Raw genomic sequence first — 10,542 nt, forward strand, 5'->3', positions numbered from 1 at the left:
TTCATCCATGCGATGATGAATAAAAAAAATTATTCACTCAAAAATATATATAGTTTGAGTAATTAATTAATATATTTTTAAAAATTTATGAACATGTATAAAGATAATTATATAAATTTAAATATATTAAAATTTTATATAATTACAATAACCACAAATATTTAAACGTCAATATTTTAAAGTACAAATGATTTTTTATTTTATTTTGTAGTGAAACATATTGTAAAAACAAAATTAAGATATTATCACTAGAACATTTTGCTAAAATAAAGAAACAATTTTTATTCATATTGAAATATTATTGTTCAATAATTTTAAATATGTATGCTTAAGCAATAAAATATATTAAATTAACTTAAATAATTAAAATTTAATTACAACAAATTATTGACTTATTCTTTAAAAATCAAATCGATAAAAAAAACTAATATTAATGGATAAAAATATTTTATCCATTAATGTAGCCACTACTACAAACTCAACCGAACATTAAAGACAGCAAACAGCCCGATGATGAACAGAGGCAGATACCCACCTTGGTTTTGGTGGTCTGCTTACATAAGTTATAAGGCAGTAGAAGTCCAAGTCACAAGACAATGGATAGCCTCTCTTATTTTTCTGGAAATATATTTCTTAAAAATGCAATTAAATATTTCAACGCTTTCTTCAATATAAAATGCAAAAGAAGAGGGCGATTTATTCATCAGCAAAGGCAACTGCATAGTGGCCAGAGTTCATATCCTGCAGATAATTGAACTAGCTAATCAAATCCATGAAGAGACTACGCTTAGATAACATAGCATAGTATCGAAGTTGCATGATGAACAAAAAGGTGAATGTGAAAGCAGGTAAACAAAAAAGATTACCAGATGTAATTATATTACATTGTGCATGCTGCCAATTTAATTTTTATTAATTGCCCGGGGAAGAGACGCATATGAATGTGAAATATCATCCAGAGCGAAAACAAGACTTGAAGAAAATGAAATACCTGAGATAACATCCGCTGTTTGTTTAGTAATTGTGTTCTTGCCTTGTTAAGGGCAGAGTTGGGAGACTTGTACATCCTCTGTCAAGTAAGGAGCAGGAAAGAGAAGAACATTTAACAGGACAAAGAAGTAAATGACAAGGTTTGACAGATGAGCAAAATACCATATTCTACTACTGGATATCATATCATGACAGCCCGACTCCACAATATAATATATTTTAAATTAAGTAAAATAACAAAGAGAAGAAAATAATCAAACATCAAGTTGAATAAAAAATTTAACGTCTGCATCCAAGGGGTTCCAGAGTTTGGTGTCAAAAACTTTCTTTGACAAAATATGAATACATAGGTTATTAGCAAACCGTGAGACTGGGATAAGACTGCATGACAAACATTATCATCCAATCTAAAGATAAGACAAGAGAGATACTTAACCACAACAAAAGGAAACAGCTTTGAGAATGTAATATCAGACAAACCTTTTCACCATTTGACATACGATTCTCAACTCCTGCAAGAAGCTTTTTCTTAGGAGTGAAACCAAGAGTATCTTGTAGGAATTGATTTTCCTATAAAAACAGGACAAAGAAACAAATGGATAATATCTGTGAAAGCATAGTGAATGGTAGCCATTCTTCAAAAATCTAGATAGAATGGTACCTGCATGTGCTTCAGAAATCCTCCTCCAAGAAAATGCTTCAAGAAGTTTAGCTATCGGGTACAAAAATTAGAAAGATCAATCCCAAAAAGATAACACCTTGGTAAATATTCTAAGGTGATAATAAAGACCTGTATCAATTCAGCCCATGTATTCATATTTAAGGAATCTCCACCAATCTTCATTGACGTTTCAGGAGTATAACCATCCTGATACATTATTAATTTTTTGAGCTGATATTCAACTTATTTTGTTCAACAATAGTTCCAAAATAAAGCATATTAAATTAAATAAATGACCTCAAGAAAATCCACAATATCTCGAAATATATTCCTCTGACTATTGAGATCTTTCTTGGCAGAACCTTTACCACCTGCCTCAGAAGAAAGGCTTCTCACTTGGTTAAGAATTTTATTTCTTAACCCATGTATTGACATTAATTTTCGAGAATCATTCACGTTATCCACAGAGGTGTCGCCAGAGACTTTAGCATCACCACAGAATTTCTCCAGGCTCCCTATCTCAAAAATTAAAGCAAGTGCTTCACCAACAGCAATTCGTAGTGATCTGTCATCCTTGTCCAGCAGACTAGAGAGATAGGTGATTGACCTGCATTATTTTCAAGAGAACATTCACAAACTAGAATAAGCATTGGAACTTAATCACAAGCATATGTAATGATGAGAAAGTCAAGCTAAACATAAAATGTCACTAACTCTTGCCAAATTTTTGGGTTCAGAGTTCGTCCATTCATGGTGGTAAGGAGTAATGACCATGAAGAGACAACCATCGTTATCATTGCCAGAGAAGGTTTGGCAGCAGCAACCTAAAGTTTCCAAATGCAACAAACAGAAACATTACCGATAGTATGACTGAGAATTGAGAAACAACTGAACTGCATCCAGTAAATACTGAACTTTATGAATGTGTGTGTGTACATTCAACACAATGCAGCATAAGCAAAGGTATCTAACCCAAATTAATTATGCACATACATACATTGGTACCCAATTTTGGATGGGCCATTTGCCACATTATTTGCATAGATTTCTCTGTCTCCTCTGGTTCTTCACCACCAACAAATGTAATAACAGCCAGACATTCAAGCAACTGTAATAAGCCAGCATGATTCCACAAAACATTAGTTCAGGTATCAATACACGGTAAGACAACAACGTGGGCAGTAACATTTTGCTTACCGAAGATATTTTAGATATTTCAGGCCGAGTTTTAAGAGCCTCTAATATAGGAGAAATTGATTCTTCCAATATTTCTTGTGCTTTCCCCCCGTGACCTGTGGTCAGGGCTAAAAGTCCTAGAAGTAGATGCACAATGAATAAAAGTTAGCCTACTAATAAGCTCTCAGATTAAGGATGATTGTACCAAGGGTACGGGAAACACCTATAACGTGAGATGCCAAAGCAATCTCCTTGGCCGAACCCTTCTTGATTGAATTCAAGCATTGGTGCAGTAATGTAGCAAACCTAAAAGAGAGAGAATAATATTCTTGAACCTAAATGACAATCCTCATAAGAAAGAAGGGACACTAAAACTTCAATGAAAAATCAAAATTCTATCCCTCAACATTTAAAACGTATGAACCCTTAACCAATTGCTGAAAACTATCAAGATAGGGAAGAAGTTCATCTGGAAATTGGAAGTGTTGAGAAATACACGAAAAGTTTTAAAAAGGTTCAAAGCATATCATCTGATCATCAACTCAGTGTCATGTCCCATATCAATGAACAATCCCTTTTCTGAACTATAAACTCAGACTCATTTGTAGTATAGATTCCTTGCCAATTTAGATACAATGACACCTTCGAATCTTTACATTCAACATATTATTTATTAGAGTATCAATTTAAAATTTACATAAGTTCAACATACCACTCATTATTTCCCTTTTAGAAATAATGTTGAATGTGGTAGTAATTGTTGCGTTCATTGACCAATCAACAACACCAAAAGATGGTTCATAATGGAACACTCAATTTTTGACAATACGTAAAAAAATTAAAGATATTAAATGGGCTAATGAGCTAACTACTAAAACACCAAAAACAAAGAACAAGCATACTTCTTTTCAACAAACTCATGCTCCAAGCTGTTGGTAAAGGCTTCAATTATTGATGCCAACGCCTTTTCTCTCGTAGACCCTCTGAAAACAAAATTTTAAAAACAATTTTGTTAGTGTTCTTTATCTCCTTCCTTTGGTCAAGTGACGTGTTTCAACGAATCCATTTACCAATCATTAAATCTATGCAAAAGGCTGAAGAAGATAACATTTTAATGTATTCACACCCATTTTATTTCTAACTAATACCACAATAACCAAATAACAAAAAAATTGTCGAACTACCTCTTCTCATACAAGGCGTCCAAGCATTTATCAAGGAAAGTCTCTGTATCCACCTGCACTTCCTCAACCCTAGACATCAACATGTTATCTGTCTGCACAGTTGATGATGAACTTACACTGTCGGCATCATCACTATCCAGCATAGCAGCATTCTTTTTCTGAGAAGTTCCTAAATATCCACAAATTAATCACATAAAAATAAATTTTCAATTTCCATATGCTGGCTAACTCAAAAATAAACACAGAACCAGATTACTAAAAACAAAAAACGAAACCAAAATAATGATCCATATTATAATTACAGAAAACAGCGATAAAGACCTGATTTTCTACTTTTTGAACAAAATCGACCCAATTATACCAGGGGAGCACCGTAAAAAACTTACTTCTACCCATGATGCAGTGAGATTACTCGAATCGACGTTAGAAAGAAGAAATACAATATTGATAAAAAATGAAACGATAAAATTGAGCAATGGAAAAGAGAAAATCGGCGAGTTTAAATTGGGAAGAGCACGAATACACTGTGCGAAACAACAACTGATTATTGGGACCGGAAACCAATTTATCCATTAAATAATTTCGGGGAATTTGGGAGGGCGTTGGATTCTTGTCCTGGGAGAATTTTTGCGGTTGCGTAGAGATACACGGAGGAAATACCGCAGAATGAAAAGAAAACAGATTATATACATATTTTACTCATTAGGGCCTGTTTGGCGTTTTAATATTTTCAAGAATCACAATAAGTTTCTTAAAAGAAAATTTCTTCCTCTCATATAAATACAAATAAATACAAAAGAAGGAAATATTTTATAAATAAATTTTAAATGTATTTTATAATTGACATGTGTATTATATTTATATAAAATTGAAATGACTTAACCATATGCTACTCCAAGCGCTTCCTAGACCTCATAAATTGGATGCATGACATGTGAATTGTTTAAAAATTACAATACAATATAAGGTAAATACACAGTCATAATTTCTTTTTTTTTTTTTTTAAAAAAAGGATTTTAAAGGAATGTGATTTTCGCAAAGATACAATCCTGTTTTTTCCGTGCCAAACGCGGATTTATGGAAGCTGGGTGGTTTGGGATATTCGTGGTAAGTGTAGAGGGGGAAGAGAATATGCTGGAGAGGTGATGACGTGGATAAATCATCGCCGTTGATTTCGATAGCCGGTTGCGGTAGGAAAAATGCGTTTTGTTTGGGACACGTGCTCGTTTGCATTCCAACACGATTTTGTTTCGTATCTGAATGACCAAAATCACAATCTGATTTTCGAAAGGTTAAAAAGGCAGTGCTCCTAGTCAAACGTGTCTTCACTTGGCAAATGAGATTCCTTACATTTATTTTGTTTTACAATTACTTTGAGTAAAATTAAAGCATACTGCTGTGGAAAATACGTACAAGGCTGGCTCATCTTTGTTGAAATTTAATATAAACTTTTTTTTAGTACATTGATTTTAATGCTTCATAGCTTTTTGTGGGAATCAACTTATATATACATATATATTTGTGTGTGTATAACGAAAAATACAGTTAATTTTATAACTATAACAGGGAAAATATAACTTCTGATTAATATATAATTGCAACCAGTCCAATTAACACTTCCTTAAATTTCAAATATAGTTTTTAACAGAGTTGGCGAGTAGTACTCATGTATATATTTTTCATACAAGAGTACTGGCTGGCTCCTTCATCTAATAAGGTGACATCACCAATGACTGATAAAGCTAACCATCACCACTGGCACTACTACCCCATGCAGGAAGCAAGACTGCGTAATGCATGGGTAGTTAAAACGGTTGGGAGGCAAGACTATCTTTTTATTTTGGCATTGCTTGTGCAAACAAACAAATTTTTTGTTGAAAAAAAGCTTCATAAGAATTCAGCACATTTGACTGATGACGGATGCAAAAGGAGAGAAAACATCCCCATTAATCATACCGGCAATGCATGCAACTGGAAAAAAAAAACACAAAACCAGCATCTTCTGGGAGAATCATGACGTCCAGATGCATGCAATCCCTATAGTCATCACAATAAGGTTCAAACCTCTGTTGTTTAGTAATTAGTAGTCATACATCAGAGACAAGAAGTCTTTCTTACACATCGCAATCTAACATTTACATATTGTAAATAAACAAGGAAATTGTTCCAGAAAATTGCTAGCTAGCCCACCAAATAAAATCATGATCCATTACTCGTAATCATGCCTAGATTCATGGCCAATCTTGAATTATGTCTCCCATAGATTCCTCAAACATGTAGGAACGAAAGTAAATCTGTGGATAGAGATACCTATCATGAACCTGGTTCTGTATTGGAATTCCCATAACATCACCAATTTGTTCCATGTTAAGTTCCCAGGAAGAGGCCAATGTGCCATATCCTACATTCTCCACAAGATTCTCAGCACCAGTCAATGTTGTATGAACAGATCTTGAGACTTCGAGTGAAGTCTCATCATTTTTAGCAACGTTAACATTATCTGAACTCATCAATTTACCATTCTCAACCATTGAATCTCTGGATTCTTTGTTTCCAAACAAACTTTTCATGAAGTTCATTTCATCATCACAGGTCTCAAACGTGAAATAAGATGACGAATCATCATCCTCATTTGAAGTACTAGATGTCCCAACCGGGGGAGATATTTCATGTGGATCGTCCTTGCTGTTAGGACTAATAGTAACAATATTAATTTTGCTGGATCCATTGTTGTTGAAGTACTTTTTCTTGATGTATTCTTCAAGTAAAATTGAGGGCATTTTTCCATTAAGTCCTTGATCTGTTGATCTCTTGAGTTTTCTCTTTGAATTTTGCTTCCTTTTGGTGGCATTCCAATGATTCTTAATTGAATTTTCAGTCCTTCCAGGAATACATTTTGCTATTTCTGCCCATTTGTTTCCAATTCTTTCATGAGCCTCAATGAATAGTTTCTCTTCTTCATCACTCCAAATATCTTTCTGTATAAATTCACCAAATATTTTTATTAAAATGAATTTGTGAAAGGAAAAACAAAACAAGGAAATGAAGGGAATATCTTTTAAAAAAATATAAATAAAAGGGAACGGACTCCAAGAAAATCTCTACATGGGGCATATTAAAGTTAGTGCCCCTTTTTAACAAACTTTGGTTCCGTGTCGGTTATAAACTTTTACAGTCCCATGAACTTTAAGAATGAAGCAGAACATGGAATTGTATCTGGAAAATGCATGCTTCAAACCCTACATTCATGGAAAAGATTGACTGAAAATATGTTCGATTTAGTGTTTTATATACGGTGTATATAAAGGTAGAACATCGTATGTGTAAACACAAAACCCTACAAATTTCTTAGATATAATAACATCAGTTTATTGCAGCATAATTTCAAGATTTCATGAACAAGAACGTCGAATTCTATGCATAAAAAATCTATATATATGGTTCAGAGTCATGATCTGATTAAAGGATGCCCAGTAAAATGATTTCAGATCTGTGTTACAAGCTGTCAAAAATCTATTAAAAACGCAAATCCTACATAGACTTGAGTTACCTGCCTAAAATAAGAAATATCTCCTAGACTGCTGCCACGAATTCTGATAATTAAATTTGAAGTTTATGATATATAGGAGAAACAAGACTAAAAAATCGATGGAAAAAACAAAATAGGACAGAATGATTTTGTAACAAAAATAAGAACAAGAAAGGTTCTCGGGATAAAAAAAAAAAAAAAAAACCTTGATATTGGGACGCAAATGATTGTGCCATCGTTCCCTACACTGTTTCCCTATTCTTCCCTCCATTTTGTCAGCTATCGATGCCCATTTTCTCAATCCATATTGCTTCACCAACTTAATCAGTTTGCTGCATGGTTCCAATCCAAAATTTCTCCTTTTAAAATAACTTTAGCTTATGGTCATCTAATATTATATTTATGCAAAACCCATATATTACTTTAAACAAGATAAGATAATGAAATTCTACCTGTCTTCATCTTCGGACCATTGACCCTTGATCCACTTTGGTGTACCAAAAGAGCCACTTCTATCTGTACTTTTCACATGATCTGAACTCTCTTCTGCTAATTCGACAATGTTAGAATTTGAGTGATCAAGATCTTTATCTTGGTTCCATTGATTAAAAAAGTCATTCACGAATCCGGTGTCTTGTCCAAAACTCGGCTCAAAAACCCCATCTGTTGAGTTAATGGTTGCACCAAAACCAGAAGAAAAGTTGGACGAAATATTCAGATTATTTATACAAGTGCTGAACAAGGTTTCTGGATTAGAAAAATTATTTTGATCCCACAAAAACTTATCAATGGCAGTAAATGGAGGTCTAGGTTGAATCAAAGAAAATGAACTGTTTCCCAAATTTCCATCGGAAAAATCCCGTCTTCCACCACCTTCCATGAACGAGAGAATTAATCAAGAACTAATTTTATGCAAACAGAATAGCTTTTCTCAAAGGAAAGTTTGTGTTTTCTTTGAACACACAAGAATTTGGTTCGGAGTGCTGCAAATGTGGGAGAATTGAGCTTTCAATAAGCCTTATACCGAGCTGCATGCAATTCCAGCCTTTGATTTGAGAACGATCCAAGGGTTGAGAATTTGAGCAGACAAAGAAAGAGATGGAGAGACTAGTGGGTCGTCATTAAAATACTATTATTTAATTGCAGAGTAATACCTGTATTAATTATGAGCTTTTTGTATTTTCTTTTAAAAGAAAGTACACCTATTTTCAAATTCTAACCATGTTTATATGCTTTCCTGATCTTCTTACAAAGTATATATAATCTCTTTGGAAATAAAAGTCAAAATAGTCTTTTAAGCTTGGTTATTTTGTGTTTTGGTCTAGTAATTATTTAAATTTGGTTTTCGGTGCTATCAGTTAGCCTATGCGCTGGTTTTTTATATTCGTCAACATTTTCTAATGTTACGTCATTATTTTTTAATATCATGTTAACAATTACCGTGTCAAGGAAGCACTTCAGCAAAAAAAAAACCAAAAATTAAAACATAACATAACTTACAAGATCAAAACTCAAATTTGAATATTTGTAGGCCAAAACACAAAATAATTGAATCAAGAAAACCATTTTGGCTATTTTTTTCCATCTTTTTGTGATACTATTTTACATGGAATTGTCATGGTAAAAAGGATCAAGATGTTTAGGTTAACAAATTGTAGGACATCAGATTTTTTCTTAGGGGTGGGGGAGGGGGGTTCGTATTTTATGTTTGTTTAGTAGCGATTTTATTTTATTTTTTTTGTCAAATTTCAGTTTAGTCTGCTTTCTTTGTTTATTTTGGCAATCTTAGTTTTTTTTTTCAGACACGATATCATTAATTGAATGTTGATGTAGCACTGATGTGTTTGTGTCATGTTAACACTCTAGATGAAAATAGATGTCAAATTAACAATTCTAAACATGAATTCATGCATTTTAATATTTATAATTGATTGATTCAACAACACGGTATTGGTAAGTTATAATGACGAATATATATGTTTTTGTTTTGCGTAACGAATTGGACAGTTTTCTGTATATTGGGAAAATCATTATTTTTATCAAAGATCTCTTGATCTAGTGATAAATGTGAGACCGACAATCCCACTTGTGCGGGCTATTTAGTTAGAAAAAATCATCTATCATCATTGTTAGGAACTTGAGTCCAAGGAGATTAGTGGTCAAGAGGGTCTAAAGTATTTAGGCTTGTGACAAAAGAAGTTCATTGTTTTTATATTAATTTGCTATCTATTTCAAAAAGGAAAAATATTGGGCTCAGATAATATTAAATCAGATAGGTAATAAATTAGATAAATTTTGAAAAATATATAAAACTAGTTTATTTTTTTCTCCCCGGGGAAAGGGTTTTTAGAATATTATATGCCAACATATTGAGTGAAAGATTCGTTTATTAAATACCTTAATATGATATTACATATATAATATCAAAATTTTAAATATTATAATATGTATCTTCTATAAGAGAAATAAAAAAAGAGATTAGACAGGTGTAATTTTATCAAATCAAGCACGAAACTCATAGATATTATCTTGCTACAACCGTAATTGAGAATAAAGATTCTATCATAGTAACTTACATTAAAATTTTGGATTTTTATTAACATATATATATATATATATATATATATATAATTATTAAAACATATCATGATACAAAAAATTAATTACTTTAATTATTTCAAATTTAATAATATAATATATATATACACACATAAATATATTATATCTTAAATGAGTCGAGATTGGGTATGATATTGTTCCTTAGAGGAGATTAAGAATAAAAAAGTAATTTTAAATGTTTTTTTTAAAAAAAAATTACAAAAGAAAATTATGTAAGTTTGATTTTTTTACATTCCAGATATATATTATGATACTTTTTTTTAATGATAATTTGTGACCGAATTGTCTATATTAATTATCATTTATTTAAGTTTCATCATTTTTATAATCCAATCATCCCATTACAGTAGTATGCATATATGTCCTGAATTAAATCATCTCAA

At 32.1% G+C, this 10,542-nt stretch overlaps 2 protein-coding genes across 3 annotated transcripts; both read right to left on the reverse strand.

Moving 5' to 3' along the window:
• Positions 1-511: 511 nt before the first annotated feature.
• Positions 512-4,679, reverse strand: LOC142533331 (uncharacterized). 2 transcript variants are annotated; one of them, XM_075640068.1, is made up of 13 exons: positions 4,398-4,679; positions 4,012-4,180; positions 3,730-3,810; positions 3,051-3,133; positions 2,849-2,964; positions 2,649-2,759; positions 2,366-2,475; positions 1,949-2,258; positions 1,781-1,858; positions 1,652-1,687; positions 1,471-1,560; positions 992-1,069; positions 512-741 (listed from the first exon to the last, which is right to left on the reverse strand). In XM_075640068.1, the coding sequence occupies exons 1-13, from the start codon at positions 4,405-4,407 to the stop codon at positions 697-699; spliced, it is 1,317 nt and encodes a 438-aa protein (XP_075496183.1). In that variant the 5' UTR covers positions 4,408-4,679; the 3' UTR covers positions 512-696. The 2 variants fall into 2 exon arrangements, with proteins under 2 accessions (XP_075496183.1, XP_075496182.1); XM_075640067.1 differs by having other exon boundaries at positions 1,652-1,702.
• A 1,356-nt stretch (positions 4,680-6,035) lies between these two features.
• Positions 6,036-7,869, reverse strand: LOC142533976 (uncharacterized). The gene is made up of 2 exons (XM_075640918.1): positions 7,746-7,869; positions 6,036-6,989 (listed from the first exon to the last, which is right to left on the reverse strand). The coding sequence occupies exons 1-2, from the start codon at positions 7,809-7,811 to the stop codon at positions 6,243-6,245; spliced, it is 813 nt and encodes a 270-aa protein (XP_075497033.1). The 5' UTR covers positions 7,812-7,869; the 3' UTR covers positions 6,036-6,242.
• Between the last annotated feature and the right edge of the window lie 2,673 nt (positions 7,870-10,542).

This window comes from Primulina tabacum, chromosome 18 (genome assembly GCF_025594145.1).
Source record: "Primulina tabacum isolate GXHZ01 chromosome 18, ASM2559414v2, whole genome shotgun sequence".
Taxonomy (NCBI): domain Eukaryota; kingdom Viridiplantae; phylum Streptophyta; class Magnoliopsida; order Lamiales; family Gesneriaceae; genus Primulina; species Primulina tabacum.